The 22,623-nt window shown below is 40.9% G+C and overlaps 1 protein-coding gene across 5 annotated transcripts in view; it reads right to left on the bottom strand.

Annotated features, from left to right (window-relative positions):
- Positions 1-22,623, bottom strand: part of TNIK (TRAF2 and NCK interacting kinase) — a 415,560-nt gene that overhangs the window by 156,754 nt on the left and 236,183 nt on the right. For all 5 annotated transcript variants that reach the window (XM_027875754.1, XM_027875755.1, XM_027875758.1 and 2 more), the window contains exons 4-7: positions 21,878-22,003; positions 17,499-17,609; positions 14,654-14,744; positions 11,316-11,446 (exon numbers count right to left, since the gene is read on the bottom strand). In XM_027875754.1, coding sequence (XP_027731555.1) covers positions 11,316-11,446; positions 14,654-14,744; positions 17,499-17,609; positions 21,878-22,003 — 459 coding nt within the window. The remainder of the gene's footprint in view (positions 1-11,315; positions 11,447-14,653; positions 14,745-17,498; positions 17,610-21,877; positions 22,004-22,623) is intronic.

Here is a 22,623-nt window from a genome sequence, read left to right as displayed (position 1 = left end):
CTTTAAATATTTTTTTTTACAGTTAGGCCCTTTATCTCTTTCTTTAATCTCTTTGTAATATAGGACCCACTGTGATTCATGACTCTAAATTTTCTTATATATATATATATATATATATGGATATATGTGTGTGTGTGTGTGTGTGTGTGTGTGTGTGTGTGTGTGTTGTCTGCTTCCAGTAGAATGTAAGCCCCTTGGAGGCAGCGACTGTTTCGTTGCTCTCTTTGTATGCTTAGTACCAGCACACTGCCAGGCACACAACACACTTCTCTCCCCTTCAAACCAAAGGGGAAATCTTTCTGATTGACTGCACGGCATTTGCACAACCACCTGGATGTATGCAGATGCTGTGGTTTCTTTGAGAACTCCATTTTCTATCATGGTTAGGATCATTTTCCCTGAGATTATCTCATTTTTCAAAAGCAGCATTGATATTCCTGGCCATACACCCAAAGTCATCTGCAAACTATGCTCATCTGCCTGCACTAGGAGGCAGGAAACGCCCTTGACATGTCTTGTTTAAGCCTTTGGATCCATTAGTGAATCCCAGAGATACTTTGGAACTTAAATATGGGAGAAAACGCTCCAATTAGGAGTGGCAAGATGGCTCCTGGGAGAAGAGAAAGGCATGAGGGAAGAACAAGATGGAGAATGAGTCAGGGAGAGATAAGTTTCTTTAGTGGCCATGGTGTGACTCATCTTGGGCAGAAGACGGGCAATTCATTATTCCAGCAGCACTGTGCAGGTTAGTCTGTGGCACGATTAATAGCTTAGCAGTGTGTGCATTACAAACACAACACAGACAAATTCCAGTGCCTCAGTGGAGGCATAGCCCAATATGCATCTTCTCTCTTGGTGGGTGGCCGGCTGGCAGCAAGATGAGATCCAGCTTGAACAAAGCTGAAAGGATTGGTCCTGTTGGGTTGGGATGATGATGGCATGAGGAAGGAAAGCTGCCTGCTCTGCTGGGAACACTAACGCCAAAAGGAGAGATACCAATGAATGAATCTTGGACTCTTTCTTAAGGCAACTCTTGCAATCTTTATTTAATTTAGCAAACCCATCTAATGTCAGTCTAATGTCTGGGGTCCTGGAGCTTTGTCTCTGCAGGAGGCACAAACTGCAGGGCGATAGTACATAGTAAGTTTTCATGCGGCACACGGTATGGAGAACTGAGTTTTTATCATTAATAGAATGCAGTCTCCTTGATGAGTGGGGTCTGGCACAATTTTTTGGTTGTATTGCTAGCATCCATCATGGTATCAGGCTCATGAGAGGGGATTGCAAAATGCTTTTTGATCAACTCAGTGTAATGACTTTTTTAAATTAAATGTTCAATTGTTTATTTTTTAAAATTTATTTAGTTTCAGTTTTCAACATTCACTTTTATAAGATTTTGAATTCCATATTGTTCTCCCTCCTTCTCCACCCCCCTCCCCAAGACAGCATGCAATTTGACATAGGCTATACGCGTACAATCGTATTAAACATATCTCTACATTAGTCATGTTGTGAAAGAAGAATCAGAACAAAAGGGAGAAATCACGAGAAAAGAAAACACAAAACAAAAAGAAAAAACAGTATGCTTCAATCTGCATTTAGACTTCACAGTTTCAACATTTTTCATCGTGAGTCTTGCTGACAAGAGCTAAGTCTATCAAAGTTGGTCATCACACAATACTGCTGGCACCGTAAGGTCCTTTATTGAAAAATCCCAGCATAAATGGTAGCATGAGATGTTTCACATACCATCTGCTAAACCTATTCACCTGAGAAAGTTCGCCCAGCTCTCTACATTTCCTTAATATCAAGTGAGTAGCCAAAGTATTTAAAGAGGTGTGACCATAGGCATGAATCTCATCCTCTCTTTGGGCACCACATCCCTCAGAAGGCTGTGCATTTTGAAAGGCACTGGGGAAAGTCTCGTGAAGAACGAGGCACAGGATTGGAGAAGTCAGGCTAGCTAGCCAGGGAGACAAAAGAGGACAAAATGGTAGCTGGGTTCTCAGCTCTGGTCACCACCACTTCCTGTGCCAAGTGGAAACCAAAGTGCTCTCTACAAAGAGCTGAGGGAAAGCAAGGGGAAGCCATAACCCCTTCCAACAATCCTTCTTTTTCCCCTGCCAACACTCTGCCATGAGTGACTTGATATATAGAGCTCCAGTGTTTTGCAGAGACAAAGTTAATAGGGAGTTGAGATCAGTACTCCACAGGAGACAAGCGGGGAATATTCATTCCCCATTGTTTAATTCAATGTCCTCGATCTGCCTCACTATCTTTTAGATATCTTTGCTGGTGATTTCACACATCAAACTGGTTTGGCAAGTAAGAGAAGAGACTGGATGGGGGATTCAACCAGAGGCTGGCATATAATTGACCTCAAATCCACCTCTGAACCATCATTTGGTGAAGAGCTAAACAAATTCTGATATGTAAATGTAATGAAATAGGATTTTGCCATTAGAAATGAAGAAAGAGGATTTCAGAGCTGTCGGAGGATTGGGAAGGGAGGGATAAGGTCAATGTATGATACACACTTCACTTTTCTACATTAGCAATAATCTTATTTACTTAGTTTCCCTATCTAAGGTTAAGATCCTTCCAGCTGGAAATCCAAAGACCATATAGATGATGAAGTCATGGGAACAGAAATATCAACCAAATTTTACAAAAAATAGAGACACATGGAGTTCAATGATGCATTCTGGTCACTCATCAAGGCAAGACGAAAGTCAGAGTCCTTAATTTTGCATTCTGCTGCCAAATGCCTCTAACAATGATGTCTTGACTCTTTTGGTCACTGACATCCAATGGACTTTGCCACCATGCCTCATCTGCCCTCTCCCTCTGACCCAGCAGTCCCCTTCTCTCAATGGTGAGTTCCTCCTGGAAGTTCCATTTTGAGGAATGGCCCAGTCCAGTCATGCTTTATTCTCTGGCCTTCTCTATATCTGGGGTGGGCACCTCTCCTCTTCCCCTACTTCTGCTTTTCAACTCCCTTTGATGTGTTGTCTCTCTCCATTAGAATGGAAGTTCTTGGAGGTCAGGCACTAGATTTCTTTTTGCTTGCTCTCATATCCTCAGCGCTTAGCACAGTGCCTGGCACAAGAATGCTAACTAATGCCTGTTGACTTCTTCACTTGTCTGGACTTGTGCTAAAATAAACACTTCTCTAAAAAATTGTAATTTAGAAAAAAATCCTGTAACATACTTCTTGAGAGCATACTCAAGTCTTGATCATCTGTGCTAAGGGAAGGGAGGGATAGGATAAATAGACCCTGCAGCCAAGATAATCCAAAGTCAGAAGATTCATAGAACTTCCAAGCTAGAATGGATGCCAGTGGCCGAGTTCAAGAATGCCCTCTATCGAATTCCAGCTAAGGGGTCATGCAACTTGGACTGGAGACCTCAAATGTGGGGGAAAATCCACTGTCTCCAGAGGCAGTACACTTTACTCTCCTCTTTATATGCTACCATAATTCCCTATAGTTTTCATTAGCTCGAGCAGACCTTATTTAAGCTAGTCCTAATGAGAGCTTGTATTCCTTTACAAGAGTTGGCATGATGGGAAGTCATGAATGATGGTTATGAATAAGGACCTGTCTTTGGGTTACAAATCAATTGTGGCAGTGGATAGTGTGCCGAGCCTGGAGTCAGGAAGACCTGAGTTCAAATCTGGCCTCAGATACTTTCTAGCTGGGTGGCCCTGGGCAAGTCACTTAACCCTATTTGCCTCAGTTTCCTCATCTGTAAAAATGAGCTGGAGAAGGAAATGGCGAACCACTCCAGTATCTTTGGCAAGAAAACCCTAAATTGGGTCATGACTGAAAACAACTGATCAACAACCCACATAACCACAAAAACTTATCTTTGTGTAGTATTGTTCTAACAACAGCTCTTCTAAAGTGAAGCACAAATTATTTATTATTATTATTATACTACAGATGAGGAAACTAAGTCCCCAAAAGAAAGAAAGACTTGTCCATTGTGACTCAGCTTGTAAGTTTCAGATCTAAGACTAGAACCCAGATCTTCAGGCACAAAGCCCAGTGATCTTTCAGATGATCACATACCATGCAGATGAATGGGTCATATCATGAGATTATAGATTTAGAGCTGGAAGTGACCTTAGGAATCATCAAGTCCAACTTGCCCATTTTACTATTGAGGAAACTGAAGCAAAGAAAGTTAAGTCACCTTCCCAGGATCACATAAGAATAACATTTATAGAATGCCGTGAAATTTTGCAAAAATCTTTACAAAGACTATAATGATTATCCCCATAGCAACCCTGGGAGCAATTATTAGCCCCATCTTACAGACGAGGAAACTGAGACTCAGAGACATGCAGGGATTCGTCCAGGGTCACACAGTATCTCAAATGGGATTTGAACTCAGCACTTCCTGGCCTCAAGCCTAGTACCTATTCATTATACGTACTGTGTCTCTAACTGACCTCTAAGGGACTCATTTTTATAACCTGCCTCATTATTTATTCATGAATTTTTAACAAAGTCTGAAACTTGCTTGCATGCCAGCTTCCAGAGACAGTGGAAAGGGTGAGGCATGAGATTAAAGGAGACGTTTAAGAGTGGACTTGGAGAATATGGGGGTGGATCCATTATATTGCTTGTACAGGACTTAAGTCCCAGCACCTCACAACCATCTATCAGGATTTATTCTTTCCAAAACTCTTTCTTACACATACTGGAAAGGCTGCAAGGTGCAGCAGAAGAATGTCTGCCTCTGGAAGAAGAGGACCTGGATTCCAATCCTGCTGCTCTCACTGAGTGATTGGGGCAACTGACAGTCTCCAGGGGCATTAGTGCACTCATAGATACAATACCAGATGTGGCCACTAGGGGTCCTTCTAGCTCTCAGCCCATGATGCCATTTGATTCTCATAACAGCCCTGTGATGTAGGCAGGCCCGGGATTATTATCCAGAATCTACATTATAGAAACTGAGGTTTAAAGACATTATATAAGACAGAGCATGGTATAGAGGAAAAAGGCTTTTCATCTGCATTCAAGAAAGAAGGCCTGTGTTCAAATCCTGCCTCTGATACTCACTTGATGTGTGACAGAGCCCAGGTCACTGAGCCTTAATTTCTTCATCTGTCAAGTGGGAATAACAACTCCTGTGATGCCCATCACCTCACGGGGTCATTTAGGTTATCAAATGAGACAAGCATATAAGCCACTCTGTAAACCTCATGACACACAGATATGTATTCATGGATTATTTATTCAAACCAGATTTGAACTTGGGTCTTCCTGACTCCAGGTCTGGTGCTCTATCTACTGTGCCACCTAGCTGCCCATACACATACATGTATCTATATCTGTGTGCATAACGTAAACTTTTATATATAAAATATACATATACATATATATGAACATATAGATAAATGAGTGAATATATGTATAGCTAGCAAGCTAGATGTATAATCAGCTATAATTAATAATTATAATAAATATAATATAATAATGAATAATTTTCTTATGGTCCTATGGTGAGCACTATCATCATCACCGTCACTATCTCGAAGAATGACCTAAAGGCAAAGCATTGGAAGCCTGGTTTCTTTCCCTTACATTACCATGTATGTTAGCCTTAGTGATTCTATACAGCCCCTGTCATGGGCAGCTAGGTAGCATAGAGGACAAAGTTGGCATCAGAAAGCCCTAAATTCTAATCCTATCAAAGATACTTAATGTGAGACCTTGGGCAAGTCATTTTTGTTGGCTTCAGTTTCCACATATGTGAAATGGGGATAATTATAGGACCTAATTCACAGGGCTGTTGTGGGGATCCAATAAGATAATACATAAAGGGCAATTCATTAACTTTATATTGCTTTCTAAATGCTAGTTGGTATTATTATTGTTATTATAGCATCACAAACAAAAGGGATGGGATGACGGTGATGAGAATGATGATATATTTATATAATGCTTATATTTTGCAGATTTCTTTATCTATATTTTCTCATTTGAGCAGATGGGAAATTGATGAGATCTCATGATCCCAGGGAAATCCTTGATGAGAAAATTCCTCTTCTGAAGCATGTTTAAAGTTCTTTACAGACACGATCTCATTTGGTCATCCCAACCTCTCTGAGAGGCTGGTGCTTTTATTAAATTCATTTTACAGATAGGGGACAGAGAAATTAAGGGACTTGGCAGTCCCACAATTAGCCTGAGGAGGAATTCAACCCTAAATCTTACTGTTTTCGGGGCCCAGCATTCTGTTTACCACCCTATGATGCATTTCTTAGATAAACAATGAGTCCTTTTAGCTCTAAGTCAATGGTACACCAGAAAAAGCACTGGCTCCGGGGTCAGAGGATTTGTATTCAAATCCTGTCTCTGATGCTCACAACCTCATGTGACCTTGGAAAAATCTCTTCCTGCCCTAAGCCTCAGTTTCTTCATTTGTAAAATGATGGGGTTAGCCTAGATTGCCTTGAGGTCCCTACCACCTCAGGATCTAGGATCCTGATAAAATAAAATACAAAATTTAAAAATACATAAACACACACCAAAATAAAGCAGCCTCAGAATTGAATTGTGAACTGTTTTTTATTATTAATTTAGATTCTTTTGAACATTTATCATCAAAAGGGAAAGCTTTCATTTTTGTCCCACATACTTATCAGGGAAATGAAACCTTTCCGTTGACTTGAAGTGTTTTGACAGGCTGTCAGGAAATGAGAAAGAGAAGGACCTCTAGGGGAAAACGAGCACACCAGACAAATGAGATTTTTCATGTTATTGCCTGATAATAGGGTAGACTGGGGGTGGGCTGTTTGTGATCCCCTCTCTATAGCAGGCGCTGCCTGCTTTCAATAAATAACCATGAGCTTGGCCAATGGCTTTACTTATCCTCCAAGGATGAAGCCTCCAGAGGCTTTACTGCCTTATGAAATCTTGGCATTGTTTCGATCTTGAGAGATACTTTGTCCAAATCCTTCAAGAGCCTCATCATGTCCCACCCCCACTGAGACCCCGAATTGTAAATTACACCTTGTCATGACTTCAAAGGAAAGGCCTTTGGCTATAGAGGCTCCAGGAAATGACCAAGAGATTTCCAGTTATGTGTGACTCAGAAAACCCCCTCTTAACAAATAAGGCGAGAAAGTACAGCAAGGGACTTTGGGAGGGCCAAAATAAGGGGTCACTGAAGAAGCCTCCATCCCCACTGAGGACCTTGTTCTAGCCCATGGAGGGCCAACCCTATGAGAGAGCCTCTGAGAGCATAATAGAATGCTCCTGCCAAGAAGTGAATGGAAATATTAATAAAATTACGATGATCACTGTTATTATATCTAATATGTAGATAAAGTTTTGTGTTTTCCCAACCCTATGAGCAAGAAACAATTATTATCTCCATTTTACAGATGAGGAAACTGAGGCAGGCAGCAATTAAACGATTTGCCCAGGGTCACACAGCTAGTAGGTGTCTGAGGTTTGATTGGAACTCAGGCCTTCCTGACTCCAGGCCCAGCACACTATCTACATGGTGCCTAGCTAACTCTGTACAGCACCAGAACTTTCAATTAATTTTCATTTGCCATGGATTCACAGTCTGTCACCATCCTGGACGTTTTCCCTTTGACAATGCAATGATGTAACAAAGAATTCTTAAGAGTTAAGATGGTTTCAAGTCATCTGTGAGCGACTGGAACCAAGGCCATCCTTTCCTACTCTGCCGCTCTCTTGCCCTTTACGATCTCATCTCCTTTACCATCTCTACTGAACTTGTCCAAAAGGAACTTGTTTTTGGTGGGGGCGATTCTCTACTGGATTGAGAAGTCACAAAATGCTCACTCCAGAGGCTGCAGCCTTCTGCACTTTGGAAAGGCTGAAAGGCTCTGTTTAGCTGACCTACAGCCTCCCAGGGGATTCTGTTGGCTCTTCTACACAATGCCAACACAGATTGACAGCCACTACTCACTGCTGAACATGTCATTGCTAGAAGAATGGTGACATATCCCTAAAGGAGGTACAACTTAGAACCTGGATCCTGGGTGAGAATTAAGACACTTGAGAGGGATTTACGGTTTAAATAACTGAGCCACTGCTTCTCCTTAGTGGTTTAAAGAAACCTCATTTGTTTCGGCAAGAGATGAATTTTACATCATACCACTGTTTTCCAATAGACCCTTGTAAAATTCTCCTATTGACTAAATTTGAAGGAAGCAGGACACTTAAAATGAAGTATAGGGTGGCCTTTCCAGCTTGTTTTCCTCCAAAGACAGATTCCTGGTTTCCTAACTGCCCTGAGAGACACGTCACGAAGACTGAGAAGCTTGTGTTTTCCTGACCCAATTTAAATAATGATGATGCCTTATTCTGATTTCATACTTGTCATGGGGACAGCTAACTGAGTGTTTTCAGGACCAGTTTTTAAGGCAGGCAAGTGATTACAGTGTTTCACAATGCACGGAAGATCAGGGTTGTAGTTCTGTCTCTAATACATAACGGTTTTGCAACCCGAATTAAGTCACGTAACATCTCTGGACCTCATTAAGGGCAATGAACTCTAAGGTCCATAATTTAATGATAATGACTTCCAAGGTCCCCATAACCTTTTAATTTTTCCCAGTAAACAACAGAGAACACAAGTTCTAGGACTCAGTTTCTTCACCTGTAAAATAGGCAGGGAGTGATGCTATTTTCCAAGATTAAGTATAAAATGAGAGGGATTAATTGGATGAGCCATAAGGTCCTTTCTGAGTTAACCTCACCTCTGCTTCTCTGAATCCTTAGCTTGTATCTCAGGTGACCCCTTCCTATATCAGGTCACTCTTAATGATCTCAGTTGTTACTGCTCTTCAATGTCTGCCCCAAAATTATTTTGTGTAACTTGGTAGTTATTTATCTGTGTACGTGTGGTATTCCCTGACCAGATTGGGAGCTGGTTCAGGGTGTTGTATCCACAGTGCCTAGAACAGTGGGTATTTAATAAATTCTCATTTAATTAAACTGAATTCTACCATTCTACAGAGTATCAGGCTTAGAGTCAGGAAAATTCCTCCTCCTGAGTTCAAATCTGTTCTCAGACACTAGCTATGTGATGCTGGGCAAGTCACAAAACACCGTTTGCCTCAGTTTACTCATTTGTAAAATGAACTGGAGAAAGACAAGGCAAACCACTCCAGTATCTTTGCAAAGAAAACCCCAAAAAGGGTCACAAAGAGTTAGACATGACTGAAAATGACTAAATAGGAACAACAACATGAAGTCTACAAAGAAAGCTGAATGTTTTGTCCAAGGTTATTGAGTGAGCAGTACAAAGACCATATGGCCTGCCTCCCCAACAGTTTCTACTGCCATGAGAAAACTGTTGGGGAGAAGCAGGTCTCCTGGATTCCACTGGCCCCAGATTTGCTAGGTGACCTTCCACCCACATCTAAACACAACGTCACCAAACCCTATTGCTATTCATGGTGGTAAACAATGCTGGAGACATCCAAGACTATTTAACTGGTGCCTAGGCAATCAGGTTCGAGAGACAGAAGAAGCACACACAAAAAAACTGTCCTTTTTCACATCCTTTGGGTGAAGGTGGCCGATCTCATTCTTCTATGTGGATACTGGGAGACTATTATTAGCTGCTTCTCAGTTTGTAGCATGAAGCCAAGAGAGGCTCACTGGATTTCAACTGACCACTCCAATATGCAACGTGCTTTTAGAGCCACATGGAAGCTGCTCACACCCTATCTCTCCTCTACGAAAAGTAACTCGATAATAAGGCCCTTAGCAATGAGACTTTATATAATACTAAGGATGCTTGAAGCTGACTATTTTAGGTTGGGAGATGACAGAAGACAATGAATTCATAATTTAGTATAAAGTGAATATGAAAAGAAAGGAAAAAACTGCCAAGATTGTCTGCCATAAATATGAATGATAAGTGAAATGGAAACATGTTTTTCGATGCTATGAGGACAGAGCAAAAGCTAGATTGAGTAGACAGCAAAGACAAGCCAGAAATGTTTAAAGAATTTTTCTAAAGAAACAATCAAATATTATGGGTGATTTTAAAAATACACATGGACGTCTTCAAATATATTACCCTGGTTTGGCTATAACCTTGTGAATAACAACAACAACAACATGTGTGTAACATCCAAATGTTAACAAACTACATTTTGCGTACACCGTATCATTTGAGCCCCACAACAACCAAGTGTGAGGTCAGTAATCATGGTGCCCAACAATTTCTGAAGAGCCCAAAAAAGGAGGTCAATGGAGAGACATATCCTTGGCATACACCAATGAATTACAACGCCTTCCAAATGAAGACATGAGCAAAAAGTAACATGACAGATATCTGTATGAATGGAGCCAAGAATGAAAAATAACAGATGGATAGCCTGGGTGGCGGTGGTAGTAGCAGTAGCAGCAGCAGTAGTAGTGGTAGTAGTAGTAGTAGTAGTAGTAGTAGTATCTTTATATAACAGTTTAAAATTTGAAAAGTGCTTGACAAATATTATCTGATTTGATCCTCACAACAACCCTGAGAAGTAGTTGTTATTATGACCCTCAATTTACAGATGAGGAAACTGAAGTAGATGGATGTCAAGTGACTTGCCCAGGGTCACACAGCTGAAAAATGTCTAAGGCCAGATTGAGCTCAGGTCTTCCTGATTCCAGGTCCAATATTCTATCCTCTGGTACCCATATTATGAGGAAGAAAGGAGGGAGGGAAAGAAAAATAGAAGAAAGAAGAAAGGAAGCTAGGAAGTTAGGAAGGAAGGAAAGAAAGAAAGAAAGAAATAGAAAAAGAAAGGAAGGAAGGAAGAAAGAAAGGTGGGAGGGAGAGAGAGAAAGGAAGGAAGGAAGGAAGGAAGGAAGGAAGGAAGGAAGGAAGGAAGGAAGGAAGGAAAAACACTAACCTAGAAGGTCTCTGAAATTCTGGGCAGATTTTCTTTGAAGGATATACCAGAGGACATAGCCCAGAGTCACAAAGAATGACAAAGTCTTATTGTGTTCTATTCTATGGCAGGACATACCCACACTGATGACATCCATGGATTCATTGAAGTCCTGATGTATTAAGTCCAGTTGAGCATCCCATGATTATTATTTTATTTCTCCCTCTTACTCATGGAACTATCCTATATCCAGCATACAGTATATATACCCTATATGCCTATATACCTATATGCAGTATACAGGTGCTTAATAAATGTTGACTGAATAAATATACTATACACTCAAAGACACAAGAGGATCCTCCCACCGAAAGACCTAGAACGGGAGGTTTGGTTTGACTCTGAAAACAATGTAGTGAAGAACTCATACCTTGAAGTCATAGGTGGCATCAGGATTCTCATCACAGGCAATAACTTCTGGGGCCATCCAGTAGGGCGTGCCAATGAATGTATTTCTTCGACCTACTGTTCGGTCTAACTGGGCACTGACGCCAAAATCCACTGGGTAAGGAAGCACAGACACATACATATTAAGCATGAAACCTTACAATCCATTTGGACACAATAATAAAATGGCAGTCTCAAGATGGACACTTCATGGGAAAATAGCATCATGTTGTGTTCTTACTAGTTTGCTTAGGCATATAGCCTGAAAATCAAAGATATTCTTAATCTTTGGTTTGTCCTGGAAGTACCTTATCAACAACAGAGGGGAGCAATCCTGGGTGCTTGCATCAAAAAATGGCAGACAAAACAACCTACGTTTAATAAGGGCATTTGTGAAGAGTCAGGGTAACACAGTGAGCAGGCCAGCCTTGATGTCCCTTCTAGCTACTAGACTCTCAATCCTGAAATTATGGTATGTATCCAAGTACTGGTCCTACCTTTGACATGTACTGTGAGTGTAATGCTGGCCAAGTCCCTTCACTTGTTAAGAGTACAGACTCTAAGGCTATAATTTCCAGTGAGTTGTAGACCTGCATCAGTGGAGGGAGTTTCCATATCGGGAGTTCCTCCCACTGAGGAAATCACAGACTCAAACAAATAAAAATATCAATGTATTTTTTGTTAACAGACCCTTTCTGGGATCCAGATCAAACACAAACACAGAGATGAAACCAAAATTCCACCCAGGCAATGCAGGGTTGCTTCCCAAAAGTGGTGGGGGGAGTAAGTGGTTCAGCAACAGGAACACAGGTATTGTATAAAGAGTAGAATCGTCTAGAAAACAATTCTGTGCTTGTTTTTATAACTTCTGAAGATTCCTAGGGATGCTTTGGGGGAAGTGACAGTATAATATTTCTTTTGTATCTCAATTTTTAAATATATAAAAATATCTTAATGATTCGATATGTTCTCTATGTGTAGCATTTTGCTCCCCAGTAAGACTCCTTAAGTGCAGGGCAGTTAGTCAAAAGCCAACAAGTGTTTCTTAACAGTTTGCTATGTGCCAGGTACTGTACTACAAGCTGAGGATATAAAGAAAAAGTTAAAAGTCACTTCTTGCCTTCATGTAGCTTACACTCTATTGAAGAAGTTTATGTCCTAATGGGACTATGTTATTTTTATCGTCATATAACCAGTGTCCAACACATTGCCTTACAAATTGAAATAGCTTAATAAATGTTGGTCGAAATGAATTGGAGATTTTAAAATAAACTCTTCAATTGAACATATCATGCTAACTTAGTGGGAATTGATAGAGAACAAAGATACTTCTGGGGACATCTCTACTAAAATCATAGAAAACTGGAGTTGGTTTCTAACTTGACCCCTTCGTTCTGTGATCAAAAAAAATGAGGCACAGAAAGGAGAAATCATTTGCATAAGGTCACAGACTTACTCAGAGCAGAACTAGTCATCTGGACTTCATGCCTTCAAAGCTAGGGCTCTTTCTATGGTACCATGATATGCCTCCTGGTATATCCAATAGCCTGGGCTCAGAGCTTTTGTGTGTGTGCTGTGAAAGTCAATTTAGCAAATTCATAAACATTTTTAACCATCTACTGGGTCCAGGGCACTGCCCTAGGTGCTGGAGACACAAAGGAAAAGGAGATGTGGCTCCTTTTTTCAAGGACCTTATATTCCATGGAGGAGGAAGAGAGGAAAGGGAAGAGATTAGGTGGGAATAGGATAAAATATGTACACAGATAAACTCCCTACAATCTAATTGGAGGAGGCAAAGAACACTAACAATTAAGGGGTTCAGGAAAGTCTTCTGGTAGGAGGTGGCACCTGAGCCCTGAAGGAAGCTACAGATTTTCATAGGTAAAAATGAGAAGAGAGTGCATTTCAGGGATAGGGTTGTGGGACAGCCAGAGTGAGGTGTTGTGATGCTGCATTGACTCATCTATGGCCACGCTGTGTCCACCAGTGCTTTGTAACCATGTGTTTATTGTATCTCTCCACTCTTGGGGGGTTAGGGGTAACAGGAGAGTGGAGATCCCCAGTGCCTAGCACAGTGCCTTGCCCATTAGATGATTAAGGGATATTGATTGAGTTGAATTGAAAGGAATGGAAAACAGATGGCTTCTGGGATGTAAGATTTAATCCATAGAATAGCCTTGGAAAAGTTGCTCTAATGGACAATAAATAAAAGAGTACCTATGAAGGTAACAGTTCCAAGATGTACTGACTAGCTGTGTGACTTTGGGTGTGGTACTCAACTATTCAATGCCCCCAGGTGATGCTCTAAGATTCTGAAATTGGGGAGCAGGGAAAGGAGAGAAAGAGATAGGGAATGAGATAAGGATAGGGATAGGATAGAGACAGGGATGGGGATAGATAGAGGGATAGGGATAGGATAGAGACAGAGATATGGATAGGGATAGAGAGAGGGATAGGGATAGAAAGAGAAATAGGGATATGGAGATAGGGATAGAGATAGAAACAGAAATTGGGATGGAGATAGAAACAGGGATAGGGATAGGGAGAAAGACTGGGACAGACACTGGGATAAAGATAGGGACAGAGATAGGGATAGGGATAGAGATGGGGATAAAAAAGATTAAAATATTCTCCAAAACACAAGGTTGGCAGGATGAAGTGATTCTTTTAAAGTTTAATTATCTCTTCCCAAAAGCAATATCAAAAATCTGCCTCCATCAATCGTCAGAGAAACAGGAGAGCTGCTCATGTCTGGAACCAAGCATTCTTCTGGCAGGTGGTGTACAAGGCATAATGAAATCAACATTCATGTGAAGACAAGGAGATAAAACAGACGAATCTGCAGCATCCACAATTCTGAAAATGCCCAACTGGGAGCGCTTTCAGAAGAAGAACTGGATTTCATTACAGAAGGCTCCCACCCTTGCCAGGTGCAGGAAGTATGCAGTGATCTCCAGTTCAGGCCCCCTGCAACAACATAGCCGACTTTCACACAAACCCATGCCCTCATCACTCCCTCAACCTCCTCAAGTGGATGTCATTACAGAACAGTTGGTGGCTCCTCCCCAATTTGGAGGCAATTTTAGGCATTTCAAGTGTACGACTAACAGCCCTGATAAAATAAACAAAGAAAAATTGTCAATCCCACTTCTATTCTTAGAACTGTGAACTCCAAGCCGTGGGCCTCAAATTCACAATTGTTACAGAAAGAAACTCAGCTGTTGGCCTGACATGACGTCTATCAAATTCCTGCTAGTTCCCGGGCTTGGCTGAGTCTGCTTTTCCTCGCCTATTCTAAGAGTTTGAGCAGCAACGACTTACCTAGTTTTACTTCGGCATTCTCAGTCAGCAAGACATTCTGCCCTTTAATGTCACGATGAATCACTTTGTGTTGATGCAGGTGACTCAGGCCCTGGAGAGATGGAGAGTCAGGAAGGGTAAATGGGAGCGGGCCCCCAATTACAAATAAATCATCTCCCTACCCCCTTTTCCAATAAGCATGCTATGAGCAAAAATAAAAATGTTAAAAAAAAACCAGGCAGGCCCAGATGTGCCCAGAGGGCTGATTACACACAAATCTTTCATACGTTCAGAGTGATGTTTTAAGTTATGGGACAATCATGAAAGTGAACAGGATTTACTACTTGGTAAGGTAACCTTTCCTTCTCTGCCTGTGGGGAATGTAGGTCGAGTTCAGATGAAACATTCTAGCCCACTGACTTCCTGTTTCAGTTAATTCACTCTCACCTATTTGAGTTGTGTTTTACCCTCTATTCTCTGAGGCAGCATACAGTACGTGGGAGAGAGTACCTGATTCCAGCAAATCCGGGCTTAGCTCCCTCCTCCTCCTAGTCGTACGATGTTGGGGAGGTCACCACCTCCTTAGCACCAAGCTTCTTCAATAATAAAATGAGACAACCTCAAAAGTCTAGCTCTAAATCTACCAGAAATCAAGTGATACGTTTTGTCTGGTTATTTTTTTTTTATAGTTTCTGACTCAAATAAAATAATGATGATAACACACATCTCCCCTACATTTGGGGGTTGAAAAAAATGAACAAAGGCTTCAAGGAGAGGTGACATGTTCAAGGTCACAAAACTAGCAAGTCAAGGCCATTGTCCTTTCTCATGCTCTGCCCCTGATAATTGTCAGTCAATATACATTAAGGGCCTACTATGTGCCAGACATTGTACTAAAGTCTGGAAATACAAAAAGAGGCAAAAGCCTTCAAGAAGTTTACAATCTAAGCAAACAATAAGGTACAAACAAATGACATACAGGATAAATAAGAAATAATTATAAGAGGAAAGGCACTATAATTAAGAGGATTTGGGAAAGGCAAGACAAGGTGAGGTGAGGAGGAGAGGGGAAGGAAGTAGGGAGGGAGAGAGGAGCAGAAAACGAAGGAGAAAAGGAAAAGAAAAGAGAAAAGAGGGGAGGGCTGAGAGAGGCGAGGAGCGAGGATGAGGCAGGGCAAGGCAGAGACATTCTATTTCCATTGCTGGCATTTATTACTGTCATTTTTAGTGCTTCCTTTCATATGTGACCCTGTGTTCATTATCAACCAGAGACAATTACTCAGTGACAATTAAACTCAGAGGTGTTCCATTTCTCCATTGGATTATTCTGACTTTTAGTTCTCAGAGGCTAGAGGATCCCAGGGATATGGATTTTCTTTCTGATAGCCACATGTCTCTCATTGATTTTTTTTGGCAAACCAGCAGCATATAAAAATATGAAATTTCATATATTAGCTTCAGTTTGCAATCATCATTAGTGCTCAACATGTCACCTTTTGGACAGAGATCAGGATGAGCCAATTTAGAACGCTCATGGCTCTCTGGTACACAGTTACATCTCACAATGGAAGATGCACTTTGTTTGGGCTCATTAATTAAATGATCACTAACTCAAGTACTTCATGATTACTATCAAACTTGCCAATGCATAAAATGTAACTTTTAAAGTGGAAGGTACAGCTTTACCCCATCTAAGTGTATTTAGAAAGTTTGCTCTTCCAGACCTATCTTTAATCACTATGGCAAGCTCCCAGCATGGAAACTTCCTTCCATTGATAAACTAGCAACTCATTTATGAATATTTTGGTACATATGGGAGGGGTTGGAGATGTTTTTAAAAATGATGGTTGGAAGCCATGCTAAGGGAACAAAGTTGGAAAATCAGACATTTTTATCCCCCCAAAATTACAACAAATGAGGGTATCTAATTCTCTCAAAAATTTCCTTGTTCAAGATTTTTTAATAGTAAGAAGTAAGGAAATAAACATTTATTAAGCACTTAAAACATACCAGACCTGTGCTAAGTGCTTTGCAAATATTATCTCATTTAATCCCCATAACTATGGGGAATATTATATGTTAATAATATCTCCATTTCACAGTTGAAGAAACTGAGGGAGACAGAGGTTAAGTGACTTGTCCAAGGTCACACAGTGTCTGAGGCCAGATTTGAACTAAAGTCTTCTTGATTCCAGGCCCAGACCTCTTTCCACTAACCATGGAGCTACCTCTTGCAATTCTTTTATCTGACAAGGTATCAGCCCAATTATGAACATCAATAGATAATCTTTTCAGGTCCTGGCTGTAGCTGGGAGAGTAGATCAGAGAATGTGTAGGAAAATGGAGGACTGGTGATTTAGCTGGCATAGGGAACTCCCAGATGAGGAAACTATTTTCTACTGATCCAGGTTGGCACCTTCTCTATAATCTGTAGCCTTAAAGAGTCCCCTGAGGGATTAAGTGACTTGTCCAGGATGACCCAATCAGTGTCAGGGGTGGGACACTGTATCATGCTGTCTGGCTTTCTGGAAATAAGCGATTAAGATTAACCTATAATGACTACTTCAGGGGGCTTCGATGAGGTCTGAATGAGACAATGTATGAGCAGTGCTTTGCAAACTATATGACACTCTATCAATGAATACCAGATATAATCATAAATTAAGACCCAGAATGGTTTCATACATCTTTGACCTGTCTAGAATCCTACTCACTCCCATTGGAGCGAACATTCCCAGATGCCATCATTACCAACAGAGTTAGCAGCCTCAAAGGCTGGGAACATCTGCCATCTGTGCCTCTCTCCCCAGGTTGTCTCTTGTTGATGGCATCAGGAAGTAGGAGCAGGCCCCCATGTGACTCTTACCCGTAAGATCTCCCGGCAGATGTACGCGATCCACTCCTCCTTCAATGTGTTGCCTTTTGTATTCTTGATCAGATCTGTGACAGAGCCCGCACCACAGAATTCCATCACCAGCTGGCAAAGGAAGGATGCAAAGGCACAATTAGTATAATTTGGGTACGAAGCATCTGTGGGCTTGGTTGAGCACAATGGCGGACCCTTCAGCCCTCCACCTTGGAGTGCCATTCTTGAGAGGGAAAGTGATCATTAAACAATATGGACCAGAGGAAATTCCAGCTTCTAAGGTGGAAGGAGTTACTGGCCAAAAATAGCAAGGAAGGAAATTTTTAAAATTTCCAACCTCAAAATTATCATCAGAAATGGAAGATAATATTCACTGCCCAAATAGGAAAAGGAGGTGGGAAGACTTCAAGGACATGCTCCGTTGCTTGCAGCACCACATTCTTTCTGAAAATCTTAAGCTGGATTCTGTACCATTGGATGGGGGAGATCACCAATTGGCGTGGGGCCACAGCTCCTGGTGCCATCCCAAGTAACAAAAATATAACAATGCATTTACTTTAGGGGTTTTCAAGTGACATTGTAAGCTTTCTGGGCAGGGACTATCTGTTTTTAATTAACTTCAGTAAAAGTTCCCAGGAGGTTGGATACATCAAATAAATTCAATAAACAATAAACCCTTATTTAGCACCTTTCATCCCCAAAGCTCCAAGCTCTATAAATATCAACTCATCACACTGCCCAACAACTTTGCGGAGTAGGCATGAGGCACACTCCTTACTTTAAAGAGGACAAAAAGGAGACAGGACAAGATGAAAATTGCCAAGTCTGAACTTTTCTGTTCATTGCCCATGTATAGAATGACCTCCCTCTCTCCCTAATCTTCCCTCCATCTCTTTAAACAAATTCCATGGTAAAAACTTTATACAATATCTTTCCCAGATAAGTGAAAGTGTTGGGCAAAATTTAACCCAACTTAACCAGAAACCACTCCCCGACCTCCTGCTGGGGACAGACAAAAAACAATCTGGCCAAAATGATCTCTGTTGATTCACGTCGACCTCATTAAATTATAGGTTCCTGACTGTTGGCATCGGCAGAGGTGGAATCTGTTGGCCTGTGACCAGGGGAGAGCTTTGGAACTTTGGCACCATCAGTCTATCTACAAGAATTTATTAAATGTCAAGTTTTCACCAATTTCTCTGTTCCCCATGTTTAGCACCATGCCCGGCCTACAGGATGTACTTAATACATTTCTGTTGACTGACTTTTAGACAACTATGTGCCAGGGATGGGGATAAATTCTGGGAATTCAAAATCAAAATAAATGGCTGTTATCAAGGGAAGTAAAATTCTAAGAGGGAGATATTATTACATATATAAGTATGTAAAATAAATATAATATAACTGGGGGGGGCATTACGAGCAAGGTCACGATCAGAAGATCATGGGATCAAAGATCTGAAGTTGGAAAGGGATTAAGAGGCTATCTAGTCTAACTCCTTCATTTTACAGATATGGAAACTGAAGCCCAGGGAGATTAGGATCACATGGTTATCAGATCACAGCTCCAGAGTGGCAAAGAACCTGGGTGGTCAACTAGTGCCACTTCTTCATTTTACAGATGAGGAAACTGAGGCCCAAGTTGATTAAAGGAATTGTTCAAGACTGGGAGCATCAGGGGAAGAATAAGGCTAAGCTTCATGTAGATGATGTGCTTGAATTTGAACAAAAGTACAGGTATCTGCTTCAAATACAAGGAAACCCAAGAGAAATATCATTAGTTTAATTTTTTTTTGTTTGGCACGTTTTTTTTCTTTTCTCCTTCTCCAAACCCTATTTACAAAAATAACTTAAATATTCCAAGACCTGCAAATCCAGTCATTACTCTGGTACCAAGCTGGGGAAAATTTGCCACCCCTGAGCCCTATTACACTGTGGGATTACAGCTTCCCAAGGGAAGCAATGGAAACCCCAGGCCTCCCCGTCTTTTAAAATGATAGTGGACAAACTCGCCAATAGACTGTGGGGAACGATTGCCCTCTGGCCATGCTCTAATGCCACTGATTTCAGACATTTATGACCCCCACACTCATCTCTGGCTAGAGCCAACTGCATTCTTTTCATCTTCCTATGGAACAAAATGATCATTAAATTATGTAATAGCCATAAAACCCCACCAATACAAAACACCTTGTTTGCTGGTGATTGGTGACCCCAGTTACACAGCAGTCCTGATAATTATCATGCAACCCACATGGTAGGGAGCTTCTCTCACTACAGGTACCTGATTCCATGAGCAAATAGAATCAAGCTGCCAAACACAGCTGAGTTAAGTCAACAAGGACATGTCTCATAAGGAATGGATTAACCAATCAACAAACATTTATTAATATAGTACCCCAAAATATAATCTTTTAAAATGACTTCATAGAGAATCTTTCCGTTTATTTTTTTCTTCTTTTCTTGTGATAGAGAGATTATAGCTTGTCCAGACGCTTGAATATAATAGGTAATCAATAAATGTCTCTTGCCCTACATTCGTGCCATAAATTATTATAATAAAATATTCAATAAATGTCTCTTGCTCTACACCCCATACTCAGTCACCTACTAGTGACATAGAGAGCTCTAAGGCTTCCTTCCTTCCTTCCTTCCTTTATCTTTCTTTCTTTTTCCTTCCTTTTTCTCTTTCTTCTTTCCTTCCTTCCTCTTCCTTACCTGTTGAGAGGGATGGGCTACCTTAATTAAATCAAACAATGGTGTGGTTCCCAATGTCTCAGTTTAGATCATGGCTTCTCTAGCTATGATACAAAGTGAGAAGCTACAATCAATGTTCAAACCTGTTTTGCTCAGTTTGAGTGTGACCAGCAGAGTACCTTGCTTGGTCTCCTGGGTCTTCAGAAGCGATTCAGACTTGTAATTCCTCTTAAAAACATGATAGTACCATTATAGGCACTAACACATTGCATGGCTTTCTAATTTCAGGGCAATTAGTCCACTTCACAGTCCCTGGCTTCTCAATGACAGAGTTATCCGATGGAGGACAGCCCAAGTGAGCCTCTCAATCACTGAAAGGCATGAAGGCGATGCTATGTGTCAGAAGCTCGCCGCCTTTCTGAGAGATTTTAATCTTTATTGAAAGAACTCCCATTTTTGATTTCCGTATTGCGACCTGAGCAGTTGATAAAAGACAGTCACTTGGCCATTATCAGAAGCTGGTGCTAAACAAGTGTTTATCTCAGCAACAAGCCTGATAGAATTCTCCGAGGTTATAATTCAATCAGACACTAGAAACATGGCTTAGTTGCTGTGACATGGGAAGTATTCTAGTTTCACCCCAAAGAATCATCTTGGGGACACTTGATTTAGTTTGAAGGCAGGGGACAAACCCCTCAGATTTCTGGATATTCTGAGTGGGTGCAAAATATGGTTACATTATGTACCCCAGGGTGGTACAATAGAAAGAGGGTTGGATTTTAGGAGAACCTAAGTTCAAATCCAATTCTGCCATTTAATTTCAGTGTGACCTTGGGTAAGTAACATATCTTCCCTGAGGGTATTCATCAGTATGTAAAATGAGAGGGTTGGGCTAGATGTGGTCTTTACTGTAGGTGCCTTCTAGATTTAGATTCATGTTCAATTTGGTTCCCAATATGTTAGAAAAGACATTGACACCTTAGAGCAAATAGGATCATAGGTTTGTTATTGTTGTTGTTTTTTTGCCATCAAATACCAATACAAACAAGCTGGGATGGGAAGGGTGGGATAAGGAGACTCATCACCATGAAATTATTTTAATACAAATTGTCTATTCATACTCATTGATAAAGTGGCTACTGAAGAGTTCTGAGCATAAAAGCCATAGTTAGATTGGACAAGCATTTACTATATATTAATAACGTGCCAGGAACTTTGCTAGGCACCAGGAATGCAAAATCACAAATGATGATGACAGTGCCTCAAGAGGCATTGTTGGGGGCCAAAATGATCTATCCACACATGAATAAATGAAATATATATATATATATATATATATATATATATATATAGGTTAGGGCTGGATAAATAGATCTGAGAATCATCTGCACAAAGATGAGAAATGAATCCATGGGAACGGATGAGATCACCAGGCAAAATAGTATAGAGGGAGAAGATGAGAGAGCCTAAAACAAAGCACTAGGGGATACTGGTTATCCAGCAGGACCTGGATGAAGATGATCTAGCAAAGTGGACTGAGAAGAAGGTAGAATCTGTCTTGGGAGGGTGCTAGGTTATAGTTCTCAGAGATTGAGAACAAGGACAAATGTGGTCCATTGGTCAAAGTCCAGATGAAGGAGAAAAGAAAGAAAAGAAAAATGAAATGTGAAAAGGATACTTACCCAGAGCTGGTCATCCATCCCTGGGGGATTCTTCTTAATAAAAGCTCCATAGTAAGTAGCAATATTTCTGTGATGAGAATATTTCTTCAACATGTTAATTTCTTGTTTGATTTCCTCCTCCTCATCCTGTACAGGACAAAGAAAATGGGTCATTAAATAATGGATCCATTAAACAATGGATCTGCCCAGTAGATTTCAGTATTACATTGTCATCTCAATAGGATAGGCAATAGATCTCCGTGCTTTTTTCCTTCCTGATGGGTAGGTGAGCAAGCATGATGATTACGTTCCATTAGAAGAAAAACTTTTGAATGATTCTTGATTGGGAGTGTGAATGTTGAGAGAAGGGCCATTTCTGCTCACATGGCCTCCTCAGATCTGTAATGAGTAAATCTGGTCCCTGGTGCAAGCAGCCTCAAACTAACTGTTTAAGACATTCAGTTGGTGAGGGGAACTTGAGGATATAAGACTGTTGAATGATCAAAAGAATGGTAAGCAATTGAGCAATCAACAAGCATTTATTAAGGGCTTACAATGTGTGCCAGGCCCTATGCTAATCTCCGTCGGGTGCAAAGAAAGGCAAAAATTGTCTGTGCCCTCAAGTAGCTCACGTGGGACCAACATGTAAGTAACTAGGCACATACAAGTTATATACATGATAGATGGAAGGTGGCAGGGAGTTAGCCTGAGGCCATTGGAAAGCTGCCTCAAGGGAAGAAATAGGCCAGGCCCAGCCAAGGAGGAAC

This window comes from Vombatus ursinus, unplaced genomic scaffold, assembly GCF_900497805.2.
Source record: "Vombatus ursinus unplaced genomic scaffold, bare-nosed wombat genome assembly UNPS02014810.1, whole genome shotgun sequence".
Classification (NCBI taxonomy): domain Eukaryota; kingdom Metazoa; phylum Chordata; class Mammalia; order Diprotodontia; family Vombatidae; genus Vombatus; species Vombatus ursinus.
This window is presented reverse-complemented; position numbering and strand designations above follow the sequence as displayed.